This window comes from Mya arenaria, chromosome 15, assembly GCF_026914265.1.
Source record: "Mya arenaria isolate MELC-2E11 chromosome 15, ASM2691426v1".
Taxonomy (NCBI): Eukaryota; Metazoa; Mollusca; class Bivalvia; order Myida; family Myidae; genus Mya; species Mya arenaria.
In genome coordinates this window covers 34,099,134-34,120,550 of record NC_069136.1, presented here as the reverse complement: position 1 = coordinate 34,120,550, position 21,417 = coordinate 34,099,134, and the positions used below count along the sequence as shown (strand labels likewise).

Here is a 21,417-nt window from a genome sequence, read left to right as displayed (position 1 = left end):
TACACTTTGTGTTCGTTTTTATCTCGACTATTTGATGAATAAAGAGAGCTATATTACTTCACCTAGCATCGGCATCAGTGTCTCAGTTTGGTTAAACTTTTGTATGTAAGCACCTTAAAGGCCTAGTGTAAGCCTCTTATAAGTGACCTCCCCCAAAACTGTGTACATTACACAACCTCTATGTATTAATCTTAATCTACTGGCCTTGATCCCTCTTATCAGATCTCCGATCTGAAAATCCTGCTGTGCAGTTTTGGAAGTTTTATTATAGATATGGCCCCTTCTGTGACACCAACACAATAAGCAGGAGATGCACAGCAGGTGGTTATCATGCCAAACATTCCCTAAACTAGGCCTTTAAAGTTATTATCTCAGCAAATACATCAACTATTGCATTGCAACTCTACATATGTAGATATGTGTTCCCAACTGTCCATTCCAGCCTACTTAATAAAATGTTTCTTTAGTATAATGCAAATTATGGGCCTTTATTACTCCACTTAAAAATATGGTTAAAGTTTTGCATGTTAGCACACATAGGTTAATATCACAGCAACAACTTGCTTTATTGCATTGAACTTTAAACAAAGCAATCAACCATCCAACTTTCATGAATAACAATGTAAGATAACTTAGTCTTAGAAATCTTGTCAAAGAGTTTTCATGTTCAAATATAACCACTTATAACTCTGTTATAATAATCTCAGCAAATGTATCATGTTTTAAATTGAAATTTGTTGCAAGGACCAAAACCACCCAACCTTCGATAACGCTATTTGAATATAACATGAATTTTGCCCACTTATTATTCGAAAAAGGTTTTTGGGTACGATCTTATGTAAAATACAGTGATACATGTATGTCTCACCAAAACTAAAAAGCGGCGGAATAGTCGAGGGCGCTGTCTCTGCGACAGTTCTTCTTTTTTTGCCATTTTACTTGCTATACATGTACTTGTTATAAAGAGGCTGTCTGTAAGGGATGATTTTAGTTCGTGAGTTTTTTAAAGTAAACAAGTTGATGTACTGTTATAGACTTGGCATCGTACTCATTGAGTGCAGAAAGATGAATGTTGGTCAAAACTTGTATCCATTAACAATTTGGCATTTGGGGGACTTGTATCAAGTTGTTTGATAACCTTGTATCCTAAATGCAGCATGACTTATATTTGCTATAGCAGAATAACATAGATTTCGACATATTAAGTCAGTTCAGTATGAGTTGAAAGTAGACTTTCATAACTCCTTAAAACCATGATTTATGTATGTCTGTATGTATTCTTTGACATCTCAATGCATGAAAAATAAAGGTCTTTGAAATGCGTACAATGTGTTTGTCCATGTATTGGTACATGTTAAGCCTAACTGCACATGAATTCGCTTGGTGATCCCCTTTCATATTCCTTAAAAAGATAAAATGATTTGATGAAGAACTCTCGTCATGTCATTACGGCCTTAACATAACAGATATTCTTGCTTGATATTTTGTTTGAACCATGGTCTAATGACTATAAAAATTTGTAAAGTAATTTTGAATTTAACTATGGTCAAGAGTTACCTCTCCGATGTTTTATTGTTTGAAATATAATTATATTATTGAACACGTTGGAAATCTTCTCGTCCAAATCCAATGGACTAATTCGTAGTATTTTCTGTGTAGCATCGTCTGATAGATCCATACCAAACTACCTGGAAGTAATGAGGATGCTTGTAGTCACCGCCCTGTTGGTCACTTGTTTGAAATTGACGTACATGAGTTATACTTAAACACTTACAAATATGTTCGTCCGAATGAGAGGCCATATTTGTTATCAACAGTTACAATACCCATGTGGTCATATTGTGAAGATATGCAAACATTTTGCCACCTGCGAAATAGCTAACGGCTCTCCATTTTTATTTATGTTTTATAGATCAATCTCATTGATACATATTTGTCATTCATACACTAGGGAAGGACCCTGGATTTGACACTACGGGGGGGGGGTAACTTAGTGGGCGTATCCTTTTGACTAAATGCGTCTCTCTCTCAGAACCAAAATTAATTTGGTTTCAAGTGTTGGTGAGCGAGGTTGTGTGTTCACCAACAAGATTTATTGAACAAAGTCTAGTCCAAAATGGTACATTTAGTGCGTATTTTATTATTTTCCCCGATGTTCAATTGAAAAGTAAACTTGGACGATTTAAATCTTTTTTGGTGCGGGGTTACCCCGCCCCCACCGAACTGGATTCGCTAATGTAATCTGAAAATTAACTTAAAGGGACATTCATTAAACAAATTGTTTTAGTGTGTTAGGAAAAGTGGGAATATTCATTCCAAATATTTTTAAAAACGATAAAAACAGGTAGATTGGGCTTTAAATATTTACCTGCGATAGGCATTCCTTAATCGAAAGTAGACGGATTTTCACCTGACGAAGGGTTTATGTTTGTTTTATACATTAAAAAGCTATACATTAATTAGAAAAAACTGTGCCTACCAGGGGATTTGATTCACTTCTATAATGTGGAAGTGATGCATTCGGTGGAAGAATCGAGAGCCAGTGTGAACCTTGTCGTCCTCGGGACAGGTCAGAGGTTGCTTCGTTGTTTTGTAAAACATGCAATATATATATATATATATACGATGACTGCTGTAATGTTCACAAGGTGAACATAATAAACGTAGATGGACATCAGATTGTGACTGCCCATGAAGCCTGTGTCAAGCTAGATGTCGCATATGTAACAACCTTTCTTAGTCGGACTAAGGTTTATGCTTTGTTAAGCAGGTTAAAACAGTTTAAAAACTGTTAGGTTACAAATAAAAAAATAACAATTGTTCTTTTTTCTATGTAGTTGTTTTATAATGTTACCATTGGTGACATTGAAATATCTTAGGTTTTAAGTATTCTGTAAAATCTCTTAAAATTCTTATCTGAGATGCAGTTTAGTCGTAGATATGAATATTATTATTGAAATGACTTGTTTATTTGATGAACATTTTTGAGACAAAATATACTATAAAGAGCCATCTGTCTGTCCGTTCGTCGGAGTAGTAATTGTATTTTTAGAAATTGTTTAAAAAAGAGAGCATTGATATTATTCGACCCCGGTTCTGTATTAGCGATCAGTCATGGCTTATAAGACCACTGTGGGCGAAGCAACAGCCATGTGCACGCTCGCCCAAAGCTTTCTTGATTATACTATTATAATATTATTTAATCGTATGTTTCAAAACACGGTTAATTTCCTTAAAGTACATACTTTAAAGAGTTTGTCGTCGCGTATTTGAATATAAGAAAACACATTCTTTAAAGTGTACATTGCCTGTGTTTTAAAATAAACAGACATGTTCAGAATACAAGATATTATCAAACGGTCAGAACATAATTGCAAATTGTTGTATATTGGACTAATGAGATTCCAATGTCTTTAAAGCAGTCATAGCAGTTTCGTATATAAAACACTTCGCTTCAACAAACAATGTAACACAGTGCGCTGTTGCCTAGTGATCCCCGATTGTTTCCTTCCGTATCGTGAATTTGAAACACAATATTTCTTTCACCGACTGGTGCCGTCAAACTACCGCTGGTAACGAGTGAAAATGACCTGTACAAGCGACCTGCTGATGAGAATGTCATATTACGCAGTAGTTTCTATTTCAATAAACGTTTAACAATAGATAACGCACGTGAAATCAAACGGCTGTGTAAATGTTGATTTTTTCCAAACAAGTTGTAATGTCAAGTCATGAACGTTGCGTTTTCAAGAGAAATCATTTCGTAAGAAGATAAAAAAAAGTCTTAATGAATAATATGTTGGAAATTTTCATCAATATGTGATAGTTATTATACGTTGGTACAGATATACATGTAAGTAATATATGAGTATAGGTTGATCAGATCAATATTCAAACGGAAGGTTAAGTTGGCTTAATTGAAAACATGAGGTTGTGGCTGTGAATATGCCATGCATGTATTTTACTGCTTCAGGAATGTGTTTGCAATTTAAATACGTCATTAAATCTGAATATGAAATTGATAGTTTTCATTAGGTCTGCATCGACTTCTCATTAAATGGTCGGTTGATTCATCATATGCATTTCATCCGGCAATTTCTTAATTAAGGAATGCATTGCGGGATTGATGTCAATATCGGGGTATGAACGCAATTGAGCTAGTCAAAGTGAGTGGAGTCCGAAGGACTCCATGCGTACTTTGACCAGCCAAATTGCGTTCATATCCCCGATAATGACATCCATCCCGCAAATCATTACTTATATTTACACCAATAGTGCATTATTTGATTCAAGAATTGTTAAAAAAATACTTTATTTCATTTAAGAAAACCTTTCAGTAATCATTTCTTACTCATTCTGTAAATAGAACGACCCGACTGTAACCGGAAACGTTTTATCAAATGACGTCACGATAACGCGGGAAAAGATCACCCACTTGAAATCACTTTTGAATGTAAAATTGAAACATATATGGCAACGATACATTTAACATATCATAATTTAACACTTTTAAAAATGTTTATTTATATATTTAGGCACCTGCTGACACAATACAAACAATAACAAGATCGAAAAATTAACATGACGCGGCCTGTCAGTCAAACTGGCCGGACAATACCCGACTGACCAATCAGCGTCCAGATTAGGCGGGCTTATCAGTTGCCCGTTGCTTTCCGCCATGACCTCCGACAATCTGCACATACCAACAGTTCTGTTTTCTATATATTAAACACAAAATATTATGTTGTTTTTTATAACTGAGAGATAGTTAAGACAAGAAAATTTATAACACTGACATTTGCCCTTATTGCTGCTCAAATTATGCAGAAAAAAAATGGAATTTGTTTGATTACAAAGTGACCTTTCGGTAGACTATTTTAACCCTCCAAATTCTTAATGTGACCGTAAATATGATAATATACGTATATTTTTCGTTAGTCAAAAAACAAGAAATATCATTATGAGTATTAGTGTATAATATTGACGACATCTCGCCATTTATTTTGATTTTGATATTTTTCTCCCTCTTGTGCGTAAAGTTTTAAATCCGAAGCATATTCATTTGCTTTTAAGTTTGATTGGACAAACTGTTAGTGAAAAAGACAATTCAATTAATTTCAGTTACATTTTTTTATTAAATTTAGATAAAAGATCAAATATCATATAACAAAAGATCACAAAACGTATATACGTATGGATAAAACAAAATCGTCTTCGTAAATGACGCAAATCAATGTATAAACCTGTGCATTAATAATGACTATGATCACTTCTAACTCCTAAATGTATGTTCCTTGTAGGAACAGTTTCGCATTTCATTTAATACGAATATTTATTCATTGAGAGAAACATTACGGTAGTTATATCAATAATTATAATAATAATTCACTAAACTTGTATAAAAGGTTATTTTTAATGGAGAAAGGAAGAAAAACAGCAAAATCCATTTTGATCTAAACAAAAGCCATTTTTGTTGACTTTCGTAAAAGAAATTAATACATGTTTTGTTTCCCTAAATTTTGAGGTCTACTGAAACAAAATTCCGATATTTTTTAGAAATTAATTATTTTAAAGTTTAGACATTAAATTATTGCTATCTGAATCAAGCATCGAATTTAATTAATTATAATGATTAACTTATAAATGTTATACTAGCTTTTATTGCTATGTTTTACCATGTTCCATGTAATTTTTTTATCTGATTGTCAAGTCTAAATTCTGTATAAATATCGTCTGCTTCTGTGTTCATGTCGGAGGGCCCTTACTGAAGGGTCACGTGGCAGTGTAGGCGTAGCCTTATCGTAATCGGCGTGGTGTCAATTCGTGTATATTTTTATGCGATGAATTGCGATCCGAAGATGTTGCGTTCATCGATTGATAAACGCAATTGCCGAAAGGCAGTTCATTTAGGGAATGGAAGTTGAGGTGTAAATATAAGGAAAACAAACAGACATATTCATGCTCGTGTGATCAGATGAAGAAAGTCAGTCCTCTGTATCGTCTTACATAAAGATCAGTGGTCTTGTCTCACCGTCAACAGCCCGCGTCCTTATAATACGGGGTATCCTTGTGTCTCACCGTCAACAGCCCGCGTCCTTGTAATATGAGACATCCTTGTGTCTCACCGTCAACAGCCCGCGTCCTTGTAATACGGGGCATCCTTGTGTCTCACCGTCAACAGCCCGCGTCCTTGTAATATGGGGCATCCTTGTGTCTCACCGTCAACCGCCCGCGTCCTTGTAATATGGGGCATCCTTGTGTCTCCCCGTCAACAGCCCGCGTCCTTGTAATATGGGACATCCTTTTGTCTCCCCGTCAGCAGCCTGCGTCCTTGTAATATGGGGCATCCTTGTGTCTCACCGTCAACAGCCCGCGTCCTTGTAATATGGGGCATCCTTGTGTCTAACCATAAACAGCCCGCGTCCTTGTAATATGGGGTATCCTTTTGTCGGTGTGTTTTGTTAGGTAGGTAGATTCAAAAGAGTTCAAGTATTCTGCAAAAAACAGATAACATGATTATGTCGATGATAATCTCTTTATATTTCGTTGTTTTTTCTAGTATTTTATAATTCATGAAAAACTATATGTTATCGTTATTGTATAAATGTCAATCTATGCAGTAAAATCGACGAAACATATTAATATAATACATCAGACATCACCTTTTCAGACCAAGAGTATCTAAAGTGTTATTTTGAGAGGATCCTCACAACCAATTACTAGTAAATAGTACGATTCTGGTCCCGAAGTTGCGACCCCCCTTACCCCAAATCCTTGACCCGACCCTGATTTATATACATGTCGTAAATGCATTTTTTGTACACAAACAAGGTTATTTATTACCGGTTTCATGGAATCATATTTAAAGCAAATAATTTATTATGAAAGCGCTAAAGGTCAGTAATTTTGTAAAACTGTTTTGAGTGTGGATTGCATCGAAAGCTTCCTTGATGGCTGTCACCTGAGACGGCGCACCTGCATTTACCTTGCCTGTACAAGGTATCATCTACAAACTATTTGTTCCCATGGCTGGTTAGGAATCTTTCAATGCATGTAGAGATCAAAACTAAACTTAAATACAGTTTGTGTTGCTAATCGGCAAATGAGCTGTATATTTGGCATGTTACATAAAGTCGCTAATTGAATTTGTTAAAAATGTTCCCATGTTTTCAGGGACGGCAAATGGGCACACTACAGAAAATATTCGGCCATAGATGGCACGTGCTACTCATGGTAGGCAAAAGGCCTCGTAGCAATATCGTGACCGGGTCTATAGTAGTGGCAATCAAAACTCATAAGTAAAAGTCAACAGTTTCATTTGATTTCTAGCTTGGTTCATAATTGGCAGAATCGTGTTTTAACAGACTCGCGCGCTCTTAAATCGGATATTTTTATTTCTGAACAAGATATTCCATATAACATATTACAATACGATGTAGATGAACTTAGACACATTCCCACCTTGTTTAATTACAGGTTAACTTTATGAAATCTATTTAAATAAATTACAATTTTACGAGACTCATGTATGCTATGTTCTTTAAAGCTGGGTATAGACGAAATTTTGTTATTATAACAGATGTTTAACTTTTATTTAAATGTTTGTATCCAGGGCCTCATAAGAGAGGAAAAATATTTTTGTCTAATAAAAAAAGCTGTTTAAATATTATTAAAATGACACTTCACAAAAACATAATTATACACGAACAAAATGGTTTTCATGGAACGCTTTTTTAGGAAATACCGTTTCTACTAAACCATCCCATAACAGCTTTGACCGATATTTTCAATTCTATGTAACAGCCTTCCTGGAAATGTTATTTATAGAGAATGCGGTTACCTTGTCATTATGTAAATGTATGATACAATACAATGTTTAACGGCAATACGATATTCAACAGCTTCATACACTTTAAAAAGTATAGAAATGGTTAGATTTATGTTTATGATACAATTTGAAATCTGCTTGACAGTTCTTTTTAATATCAGTTTATTTTGCTTTACTTCCTGTTTTAATTTTTCTTCAATCGTTTATCCCATGCTTCAAATATCTAGTAAGCTTGGAGGCGATATGGCAAATATAATGTGAATTATCACTTATGTTTGTTGAGCTTGTGTTCTGACCCCTGAAATTTGTTATTTAAGATTGATATTGCAAAAGAAGAAACACCTATTTATCATGATTTTCAATACAGACATATTTTTTATCTAAAGTAAGCGTCATAGTGAACAAACATTTGCTTTTCATATGGTCTTTAATGATATATATCGTTGAATCATATGAAAAACAGTGGTAATACTCACCGAATCGAAGACGTGTTATAGCAAAAACAATGAATCAGGAAACCTGGACGCACCTGACATTACTGCCCTTGATGTTTACAAAATGAAATGTTTGTCAACACTACTCGATCAAAATTTATATTGTGGCTTTGTTGTGATTGGAGCTATATTTAAAATGCTTTTGCATTGTTGTAGCCAGGAAATGAATTTAATCCACAATTTTAATTATTGCATAATTAATATATTTATTTATTTAGTTATTTGAAAAGATAACTCCAAGAACCCACAAGACATTGTTTATTAAATAGTCTAGGGCATTTTGCAACTAAAACATATTTATATTGACGACCTTTCTTTCGAATTGATGCAAAAAAAAGTTTGGTAGGAAATTTCGTAAAGTTTGGTCAATTCTCATTACCCCAAATATATGTCGCAACACCACAACAACGGATGAATGCTTTACTAATGCACAAGATTTTCCTCAAAACTAGATAAAGCATGAAGTCTCGTAACACTTTCATTTTTGGCCGTCCACATCCAACTTTACACGGAGAAATGACCTTAAAGGTAAGTCTCTTTCCAATATTCGGTTTATAATGATACCTTGGATCACCTGATATTCATGCAATACGATACATAAGATGTAAAACTGCATGTAAACGCTCACAATGTTTGACACATATAATCGCAATATGTCACATCATCACTTAATTCATAGTTGAAATTATCAACAATTTCTAAGTCAAAGCCATTGTACGTCAATTTTTCAACAATTCTGACAGAAATTATTTTTCAATATTTCTTCTGAAGTAATACCTTCAAGTCAAAATTATCAAATAAATACAACTCCAGATATTCTCAGTATAAAGAAAACAATATGAGACATACTTCTCTCTTGCTTTACGTCTATAGAACATCCAAAGATATCAGAACATGAACTACATAATCCTAATACGTGCTCTAACTTTAAAGTACATATCGCGTATAATTTTCAACGTTTTACAACGAACACCTACATCATTATATAACTTCACCCATAGACTGTTTTTATAAATACTGTCAAAGGGTTTCTTTAACTATATAATTACACAGATTAAGCGTTTATTTTCATTCAAAAATTTACTTATAGCAGCATTTAGCACAAACAAATGCATTAACTGTTGAGCGACCTTTTCTAAAACCAAATTTAGTTTTAAAACCGAAGGCATCGCTTATAATATCACTATTTTCCGCCCAATCTGTTATACGTTTATTAGGTATTCCGGTTTTATTAGGATTTAGAGAAAAATCTGACAAGCGTAATACCTCTATAATAATATACTTCAAGGGGGTCATTTTTCTTATACAAAGGAACTATAATACTTACCATTGATTGGTCAGGAAAACATCCGGTATGTAGAAAACCGTTAAAATGTCTACCAAACGAGACGATAAAATGTCAATAGTTGCAGTAGAATATTTATTTTACAATTTGTCTATAGCGAAAGCGTTATTTTTCTTTAATATTTTTGCTATATTTTCAATTTGCTGCACAGTGATCGGAATATCAAGCTCTTCAAAAATGCCTCCAAAATTCGTTTGGTTAACGGTGCCTTAGCTATTTCAATTGTCTTTCTCTTGTTATGACAAGTCTTTTCTTCTTTTAAACAAGGCATTTATTATAACAAAGCTTTTTTCACAAAATAATCGCGAATTAATTTCAAGTTTACACTTAGTATATTTATTCAGTGCATTAATATATTTTCGCTTAACATTCAAAGCATTATTCATCAAACCAGTCAGCCTTTTTACATACGTCTTGATCAACAAAGGGCTTATCGGTAACAATAGTAGTTTTTCAAAACATAGGCTCTTCTACAGAATTATTAAAATCTGTAAATTGTCCAACAATCATTAACAACAATACGACTATCAAACGTTACATTATTTACAATAGAGTTGAAAATGGGCAATTTTGCAATATATTTTTGTAACAGTGCGTCGAAAATTGTCATAAAGTGCATCATTCCATCAAATACTTTGACATATTCATGAGAATTATATAAAAGATCGTGTTCAATAGGCGTGCTAAAATGAAAAGGGGCATGATCTTGCCATTTGTCAATACACGAAAGGTAAAATTCTGAGCAAAATTAAAATTATTTAAGCAAAATAAGTAAGAGGACCTAAGGGCTATTATGGCAATATATTCCAATATTGTAATATATTTGTATGCGTACGGAACTATTCATGAATGTAGATTTACCGTTGTTCATTTAGGTAGCTACAGAAGAAGGTAGTGGGAACGATCTCCCAAATCTCTTTGTCACATAAAGTAAAATCATCAAATCCAAAATCACTGCGATCAACCTTAACACGTTATGTTCGAGATGGGGCCAATACATTATCCGGCCCAAATCAAATGATCATAATCGTTTCGCATCAGGTAATTGTCTTCAAAACTAAAAAAAATCATTATGGTTAATACAAAGAGTGATGATTCTGGGGAAATATAGATAGATCCTTTAACAAAACTACTTCGAGTATTGTTATTTTTTAACTGTGATTTTGTACACAAAACATATCTGGTTCGGTGGCAATATTTTTGGTAAAATATGAGATGTTTTATTAATGAAAACCCCGATACCTTCAGATTTACGACGGTATGATTTTGTTTTTCTATGCGATAATAAAAAGCAAAATATGTGAAACGAAAAACGTCATATTTGGTGTGTTTACCTTCTGAGCTTCATAAAATATCTAAGTAAATCGTATCAACAAATAAACATGACGAAGCCTGTCAGTCAAACTAATTGGTCGATACCCGACTGACCAATCAGCGTCCAGATTAGGCGGGCTTATCAGTCGAAGTTGCTATCCGCATTGACCTCCGAGACAATTTGCTCTTATCAACAGTAGTGTTAGTACGGTGTAATCTAAATATTTTATACATATCATATTTCTCATAACTGAGAGATAATGTAGACAATTGAGGAAATTGGAAATACTGACATGTTCCCTTAATGCTGCTCAAATAATGAATTGTTTTGCATTTGTCAATTCAAATTTTAATTCGAAGTCATTTTATTTGTTTAATCTGTGTTGTAGTGTGCATTCTATTTACGTCTATTTATTCAATTGTTAGCATAAAATCATTTTATTGCATACATACCTATATGCAAGACTTGCGGATATCGTTTGCTTTACGTTCGGGCCTAAGTTTACATTTTAAATCAATTTTGATACGAATATTGTTTATATTCGAAATTGCAGTCTAAGCATATTCATGTCCGTGCGGGCCTCAGTGCAAATGTAGAGTTAGTTTCGGTAGGTGTACTGTTCATGGTGGAAAATAAAGTATGCATATCTATCCTTGACACTTACTATTGCTATATAAACTGTTGAAACTTACCGTTGGAAGTAAATCTTAAACGGACCTTTGGCGGGCTAGTGTCATCATCATGTACGGAAAAACGTATAAGATGGAGGTAATATATTTTGTTATCATATTTTATTGGTTTTATTTATTGTTGACACAATGTGTCTATAAGCTTCATATATATATATATATATATATATATATATATATATATATATATATATATATATATATATCCTAAATGTAGGCTTTAAATCGGTATCATTATTTGATCTCAAAGGTAGAGTTCGATATCATAATTAATATATTTTTAATTCGACTGTCTTTCATCTGCATTCAGCATTAAAATTTTATTTGCAACTTTGATTCTTAGATATGATATACTAAATAGTATTTCTATCTTTTAAAACATTTTTGTCTATGGTCATTTTTGTTTTTGCAACTCCAATATTGATAAAAACTTTACTTTTAGCAAGGTTACAAATGTGGTAGAATTCTACATCTTCTATTTAAGGACACATCAGACAGTTTTTTAAGCGGACATATTTTTCTTAATTTTTCGCAGCAATGTTCTGCACAGTAAGACAAGTAAATACAAGTTATAACAAAAAGGAGTAATAATACTAATTTTAAAGATAAATTTATGCACATTTTAATATGATCACTATTGGCAAGAATAAAAGCAAGAAAACGAATGTTCTCAAAAGTATAAAAAATCACTTTATTTTATTAAAAATACATTTATACCATCACACAATTTTGTGTCCAGGCGTATTTTCAATCTGTCTCAATCAATACATAAGCAAATTAAGACAATTTACAGAATATTTTTTAAAACATTTTAAACTCTCCAAATAATGATATATTCAAGGTGCAAAATATGTAACAAAATTAACCAATTTTTGTTCTGTTTTTAGCGGACATATATTTTTGAGTTTTTTTCTAGTTATGTAATTATATCCTAGCTTTAGTTGGTTTATATTGTGAAATAATTGTGCTCATTGAATTAAAATTTTGAAACTTTGTACTCTTGCGGAAAACATGTGTATAGTTTAAAAAAAGGTCATGTTTAGTGATATATCATGACTATAAATATTTTAAAATATTCATACAGATACTCTTCGAAACCAGTTTTTGTGTTGCTCTGTCAATCATGTTATCCTTGAAAATGATTAACCTACCTGTTTTAACGGCAAAGAACCGTATATTTTCTTAAGGCGATGCTTATAACTACAAAATTTTCCATTTAATGTGTTCCAGTATTGCAGAGTTTTTAATTTCAAATCGTGTAACCTATGTATTATCAGGATCAAGAAATACAAGATGATGTTCAAAATGACCGCCAGAAACATCTAATAGAGTGTTTTATTTCTCTAAATATGGCACACATTTAAATAGATAAGACTGTTTATTTCGATGTATATTGCTCATATTCTAAATGTACCTTACATTTGCATACAGCATGGACTACTCCGAGGTCAAGGTCAAGGCCATTTCAAGGTCAAGGAACGAAAATGCCAAACATTTCTGTATAATTGTATAGTTTGTGATGCTTATTCAATTAATGTATATCCAACTTTGGATGACATAAATGTAAATTGAATATTTTTCATTTAAATTAGCTTACTTTTTATGGAATCGTTAACATCATTTAGTAATCGCTAGTGTTGCGGTTAGGGTAAGGACTCTCTAAGGCTAAATCCAATATGTAATCTAAATCTATTACGGCCACCATGTGTAATTGAATAGGCTTCATGGTTGACAAAATGTGGTCTGCTTGGCACTAAGTAGGCTAAATTTGAGCTGCATATGTGTGGTTTTGTTCTTTATATGGGCTGTATGGATGCCATCATGTGATTTTATTTAGTACTGAATATGCTTAATAAAAGCAGCACATGGGAATGTTTTGCTCCAAATTGTGCTTATGGTTTCCAAATGTAGTCTTTTTGGCACTAAAAGGGCTTTATTATAAATACACAGAATTTGCTTTTAATCGGCTTCATGGTTACGAAAATGTGGTCAATTTGGCACTATGGAGCTACACATGCACTTGTTTGGCTCACTTTTTACCGCGATTAGCAACCAATTCTGAGACAGCTGTTTTTTTTAATTGTTTTGTTATTAAAATTGATTATCAAAATCAAAGTGAACTTGAATAAAGCTTTTTAAAACAGTTTGATTTGTTGAAATACCTACATGTACACTATGACCAAAGTCATAATAAATCGAAATATGGACATTTTTCAACTTTCGCCAAAACTGTATGATGTGCCTTTAAAAAGACAAAAGTAATAATAGTTTCTTAGCTATACAACGCCCAACGCTAAATGAGTCAATTAACGTTTTGTCTCCGAGCAGGCACTTGCTGAAAGACAAAAATATCAAAGAACACATGAGTTTGAACCTGAAACCCCATTTTCTTCTGCTGTATATAGCGACTTAAGAAACAGTAAAGTTACTATTTAGAATAGTGGAATATACAGGAACGTGAGTAAATGGCATTTGTTCTGTTTTTGATTTATTCGAACAAGTCAAATTTTGTCGTAACAGCCGATTCAGCAGGATGACAACTATCAGGCCTTCTTCAACGACATCATCGACGGTGGTCTCAAACATGCCTATTATAAACTAGAATACACGTTGTACAATTGCGAGTACTACCGAACGAAAGTTTCCACCGGCGAGAAACGGAAGGTAACCATCATTGGTGGCGGGATAGCAGGTCTCGTTACGGCATTTGAACTTGCACAGGCAGGACACGAGGTTTGTGGTTTAAATAATAGTATCCTTTTTATGCATGACGAACCCTTTAGCGTAGAATCTAGTAAACTCTGATATATGCTTTTAGGATAGAGGGAAACTCACGGCAAAACGACTGTTCGCATTCCTCTCCCAGTTGATGTCAATATGATGTTCAGTTAAACCCATGTTAGCGGTGTCCTGTCAGGCCTTTCTAATTAGCAGTCACATTTAAGATAACAATATCTAACATTCATTCTATAATCACCTTTATTAATTGCAACCTTCGCCTATCACCCATATTTTATCAATTAAATGATTGGCTGCTTACGGCAGGTTGTAGTGTATTATCAAAAACAATTTTACAGTCCGTCATTTGAAAACAAAACAACCTATTGGATGAAATATTTGCTTTATAGAAATAGATAAATATCCCACTTTTGAATACAAATGCACAGTTATCAGAAATCAAAACATTTATTTACGATACCCTCATATAATAGGTGCAGATTTTGGAACTCCAATCTCGAGTGGGTGGAAGGATCAAGACATGTAGGGAAAAGTTTTTCGACGGGATGCACAGCGAAGGTAAGCGGGCTTCTTTAAAGAGATCTGTGATTTATTTATGCTTCGATTATTACGATGATTGATGCGGCGACAAAACGACGAATTAAAACGTAAAAACCAGATAAACGGAACATGGTAACTCGATGTGGAATTCTGACATGAAATTGCTGAAATAAGCCTGCATACAACCAAGACCTTGGTAATCGTAATTGATCATCATCATGTTGTTCAGTTTGTTTTACCTACATTCAAATGTGTGTGTTGACCGTGCTACGCAATGTATATGTTCAATGTCAGTACTGTAAAGATAGAAATTACCGGTATGTCGATGCAGTTTTTTTATTTTAATGTGTGAGACGACCAAAGCACACTAAATGCAGTGATGGTCGCCTAGAAAGGTAAGATTTAGCAATCGAAAGTTGATGACTACAAATAGAAAAATCAAACCATGAATTTGCAGCTTGTATGTAAAACCTATATCCATTTCATTCCGACAGGTGGCGCCATGCGTCTACCAAGGAATCACTTCCTAACTCACGCCTACCTGGACAAGTTTGACATTGAATTGAGACCGTTCCAAAACTACCAGGAAAACGCTTACATGTATCTCTATGGCGACAAAATAACAATGAAAGGTATAAGCATGCGCACTTGAAGTAACTCTGTAAATATACGTAGCTGTCATCATTTCATTCATAATTATTGAAAAATGTTTAATAATCAAAAGAAAGTTCAACTTCGCGTAGTTCGCGTTAATTTACAAATACAATTAAAAAAAAGGAAATACTACTTCTTTGCCAGAACTTAATCATAACATTTCACATCAAATCAATTTTATCAAATCATATTGCTACACAGACATACGTTGTGCGCTTTAAAGTAGAGCATCACGCCCTATTGTAAAATTGTACATTGTCTAGAAATGATGATGGTAATACATGGCAAATACCATAGTGTTTTAACACAAACTTTAATGTGCTTTTTGCAGAATTTTCAGAAAACAATAAGAAGTACTGCGACAAGTATTGGCCTGGTTGGGATGCGAATCTTTCGAACGATTTAAAGGAAAAAGTTACAGGTGTTTGTAAGTATTGAGAATTATACAAAATAATTGAAGTGTTATTATTAAGATATCAAGATTTAAACATTATAATTTTAGTGTAATTGTGAAGATTAATTAGAATTATATATTTTCTTGTAGTGATAGTAGTTAGAATATGTAGGCTTATTCGTTATAATTGCAGTCAACGTATTTAGAATATTTAGAATTATACATTATAATTGTAATGTACGCATTTACAGTTAAAATCTACAGATATAATGACATTTTGTTTCGAGTATGTGTGCTACATTTAACGTAATGTATTGTTTTATGTACATGTTTATTAATTTGAAGGTATCTTATAGGGTTGTCAGACCGGTTATCTATGTTTCATAAACCCTGATTCGTGCTGACGTGTTTAATATGTGTAATATGTATATACACAAGTCACTATACTAAAACATAACAATTAATAGTAATGTCTGCGAGGGATGATAAACAAACTGACCTGGGTACTAAAAACTACATATTTTGGTTTAACATGAAAAACTATATGAAACCCTTTATTGCTTGTTTTGCTCTTTTGTAATATCATGAGTAATTGTGTTTATTTCTTAACAACGCTATGATAGTTTAATTTACATTGTAAAGCCATTCCAGTTCACTACAACATACTACCATTATGTGTTCAACTGCACGAATTTAATAATGTTGGTGAATTATTATCGAATTTGAGACGATTTGCTCGTTATATGTGTATATGTACATATGCAACTGTCCATTTGCGTTTTATATTACATGACCTGGTTTTTCACAACCACTCAATATTCATCCGTATTGGTACAAAACACAGTGATCGTCAAAAAATGTATTCATCAAATTATTTTAAAGGTAACTTTTATTGCTATGATGTTGCTTTACATTCGGGGAGCCTCAAACGGGGCCCTATCATTAGCAAGGTTTCGAGAGCCTCAATGCAAAAGCAAAATATCATAGTTCTGGTCGTGTTGGGTTTATAGCCCTTTTAACACGTTTGACCACAATAATATAGTAACCTGCTTATTTGTTTTCAGAGATATAAAACAGAATGGCTTGAAAAAGACATGAACAGAATGATAGGAACAGCTATTTGAATATATTACCAAATATATCAAAAGCAGTTTATAGATGTTTATTTTATCAATCAGTACTTCTGTGGTGAATATAATAAATATATAATTGCGTATTGTGAAATGTTTCTGACATTGTAGAATTTTATTACACGTTCATAAGAATATATGTACATCTTTATAGTGGACTACTTCGAGCGAACAACGGCTCCCGTGATGAAACATATTAGACATAACCGAACCTTTGACGGATGGAGTGATTGGTTAGAAACATGGAGCAAGCTTTCGGTTGAGGACTTTCTGAGGACCGAAGACCCAATAGACTTATTGAGGACCACAGGCCCAAACCATTTCCCGAAGACCACATACCGTATAGTCAAACTGTTGCGTCATTGGCTCCCTTGGCCTGAAGTTGCTATCAAGGCCTATAAGGTTGGTCCTTACATCTGTAAATGCCCAATTACAGCCATATAATTACCACACCGTATGTCTGCACGCATCTATTAATTATCGTAGCCCCAACTTTGTATCAGTGCTGAGTTTATCACACAAAACTTCTTATTTTGCAGACTACTAGATAGAAGAGCAAAACTTAAAAATGATGTGCAAAATTCGTGTCATGACTCTAAATTGAACAATAAAACGTTTTCGAGGGCTTCTTAAAGATCCTACTTCTGAGTCCTTGTATTGAGGATAAGCAAATGTCTCGCGTTATTGACAGTTTATCTGTTCATGTAATGCGTTCGAGACGGCCCTTAATGTGAACCCTGGTCAATTAGCTTCCTTGGTCCAAACACCTCTTTAAATCAACCTATTAAAAACAATTCCAAATCTCCGATATCGAGTTGAGGATCCATAATTAACGTAGGAAAACTTTTATCACACATCTGAAATATGTAAATATGCAAATAAGCTGTCGGCAAATCAATTATATTTAGGTTTGAAAGAGCATATTAAGTAAAATGTTATTGATTAAAGTGGGGGAGTCGTGCAATACATTCTACTTAATATGCCCTTAAAGTTACTTAATATTTTTTCACATTAGCTATTTCCATGTTTTATTTTTAAGTATTTTATACGCGACTGTAGCTTTGCGACCTGTTTTCAGGTAGCATCATACTCCCCGATATTGGACAGTTCGTTGGTGAGTGGTTTACGCGAGACACTAGGTGACTGGTGGGGAAAACATCTCCAGATACCCGTGGACGGAATGGACGCTCTTCCAAAGGCATTCTTTCGAAAAAACAATGGCTACCATAGAGACATCAATCTTTCAAGGAACATTTTCTTCAACATGAAAGCAGAGAAGATCGAGGTATCTGAAAAAGGTCGAGGCAGGTCAACGACCGTTTTCGCCAGAAACGTTACAACTGGTCAGCAGTACAAGTTCGAAGGTGATGCTGTTTTTGTAACTGTTCCCTTACACATTCTGAGAGACATCGAGATGCCAAAGCTCCTCACACTGCAGTTGAGTGATGCAATCACTGACATGAACTACACTGCATCCACAAAGATAATGCTACAGTCACGAGAAAGGTTCTGGGAAAAACAAGGTATTATTGGAGGCTTCAGCAAGACCAACATGACAATAGGCCAGTTGCACTATCCCGGTTTCGAGGCCAACCAGGAAGACAAGGACGAAAAGGACGAAAAGGAGGAAGAGGACGACGAGAACGACGATGTCGACGAGGGCGACAAGGACGACACGGATGACGAGGACGACCAAGTTCCTGAAGATAAAAGAGGCATACTGATGGTTTACACATGGGGCACTGATGCCCAAATACTTGGATCACAGACGCACCAAGAAGCTATCCAGACCGCTGTCAACCAAATCAGCAAAATACATCCAGAATTTATCAATAACAATCAGTTTGAAGTTGCAATGGTACAAGCTTGGGAGAACGACCCGTCGACACAAGGAGCTTTTGTCAGTCTGAAGCCACACGAGTACCTCGATAGCATGAAAACCATCTTCAAATCCAGTCCACCTGTCTATTTCGTAGGAGAAGCGATCTCATGGGCGAATGGATGGATCCAGGGTGCGATATTCTCTGCTTTGCTACAAGCTTTCCGTTTCCAAGCTAACTTGGAAGCACCTGAAAAAAACCTAGAAGCGTTGATGTTTGACGATATGTTTACCAGATGTTCTTCACCACAGCCTCTACACGATGAGAAAAGAGAGTAACGACATAGTACATTGAGTTACTACCAAACACTATGAGATTGAGTTATGCCTCTCAACTACCGTATACGCTTCTCATAACCTTTCTTATTAACTATATTTTAATCAGTAATATAAAACAGTTACACGTTTTTTATATTTATTCTTTTATCACCAATGTACACGCATGTACAAAATGAATACATATATTCATCGTAAAAACATATAAGCTTATTGTAAATGAAGCAGTTTTCTTATTCTATCGTAGCATGTCAAATACAATGCTTTTCTATAATCAATCGGGGTTGTTGTTTTTTTGCCCTGTAAAACCTATGAAATCGCATTGAGAAATAATAGTTCATACATTAAAAACATTCTTATATATGAAAATTACTTTCATAAATATATCGTGCTTTTCTTGTAACCATTAATACGACACAGGTGCACCTTAATAGGAGTCAAAACCACGGAAAGGCCAGCGAAATCAAGAATGTTTGTACATGTATAGTAATGACATTAATGATACAAGTATGACAAATCTAAAATTACATAATCTTTATTTATAGCTCATTTTTTTACCAGTGTTCTATAATACTACCTTGAGAAGTGAAAACAAATTTATCCTTTGTACATTAGATTGCTTGAATATCAAAATACATGTGTCAAATTTATCATTAAAATTTTGAGATAGTTCAGTGTGTTTTTCATTTTCCTGATCCTGCCATCCACGTTAATGCCGGAATCTGATATCTCTTTTACCAACTTTTTTTAAAAAGCAGGTTCTGTCATTAACCTATCGACGTCTAATGGGATATATGGTTAATAAATATAAAAATAATGTCAATGCTTCCGATATGAACATACCAAAATACTTGCACTATTGATACCAATGTACGTAAATGCGTACATTGGAAACGATTTCTACGAGTACACGACAAGTGATTACTATATATCCGGATAACTCACATACATTTACCATGAAGGTGAAAGGTCATATTTATTTCCCTTTGTTATTGGGTAGGGGATGGTAAGAGTGACGCGAGCCACACTTGTATTGTGGCTTTGCCCTTCTTATAAGAGTCCGTTCGCAGGTATAACAACTCGCGTTCACTTTCGATTATCAATGCTCTCTAACATAACAGCTGTAGTTAACATATAAAGCATATATAGCATATACATATATATGTATATATATTCTAAATTTGAAAACAATGTCATATAATAATTAAGCTTAATTAACAAATTGGTTCAGTACGCATACGAATATTATATAGCTAAAATCCATCGTTTGTTAAGGCAGTGACCTTATCTATCTAATGAATATAAACGCGTAGAAGTTTGCAAACCTTGTTAGGTGAGTTCTGCTCACATGACGCCAATTTGAAATAGTTAATGTGTGTATGTTTGCAATTTAAATGAATACATTTCAAAACAACAAAAGCAATCAACAAAAGAAATGAAATACCCTAAATAACCACATTTCAGGACCATGTCTTATATGATAACCAACTGAAACGATAAGTCAAACAGACTCAAATGTCATGAATGCGTACAAACAAAAGACCCGGTCATAATTTATTTCATGGTTGATTTTTCATAAACCCACTTATATTCGTTCCAATTTGTTGTAGGATTGCTTCTATCTGGTATATTGTCGGGCTCATTCGAACAATTGTTTTCAAACTGTCTTCGTTTTCAAACTGTTTACAGTTGGAATTGTTCCAGATCATCTTGAACTTTGAAAACAATAGTGACCTGGCTATTCATCTCCCCGCCCTAAACTTTTCCTATACACATATTCTTTTATCTAAATCCTCGGCTAAAACCAGTGCACCAGAATCGCCTGGACTTGCAAAGAAATCGAATCTTGGAGCAATACGGACTTGGTATTGATTAAACAATTTCAACTGGATATCATCAAACAACCTTTTAAAAACCATTGTCTTGAAACAGACAAATGGCTCTTCGGTTGCCAATAAACCTTCGGTGAGTTCAGTTGCCGCTCAAACTTTTGTTACTGAAACTCTTTTTCACGAAATAGTATGGTTCCACATATTTTACTGGTTTTGAATGAAAATGCAGGATCTATGTGATCACCTGAAGAAGAAATGAGAACATTTGTTAACCTAAAAGGCTTATAACCAAAGGCAATCAA

At 34.0% G+C, this 21,417-nt stretch overlaps 1 protein-coding gene across 1 annotated transcript; it reads left to right on the top strand.

Moving 5' to 3' along the window:
• Positions 1 to 11,491: 11,491 nt before the first annotated feature.
• LOC128218780 (L-amino-acid oxidase-like) lies at positions 11,492 to 19,953 on the top strand. The gene is made up of 7 exons (XM_052926470.1): positions 11,492 to 11,750; positions 14,192 to 14,404; positions 14,884 to 14,968; positions 15,445 to 15,582; positions 15,936 to 16,031; positions 17,283 to 17,530; positions 18,207 to 19,953. Exons 1-7 carry the CDS (start codon positions 11,724 to 11,726, stop codon positions 19,284 to 19,286), a joined length of 1,887 nt encoding a protein of 628 aa, XP_052782430.1. The 5' UTR covers positions 11,492 to 11,723; the 3' UTR covers positions 19,287 to 19,953.
• Positions 19,954 to 21,417: the final 1,464 nt, after the last annotated feature.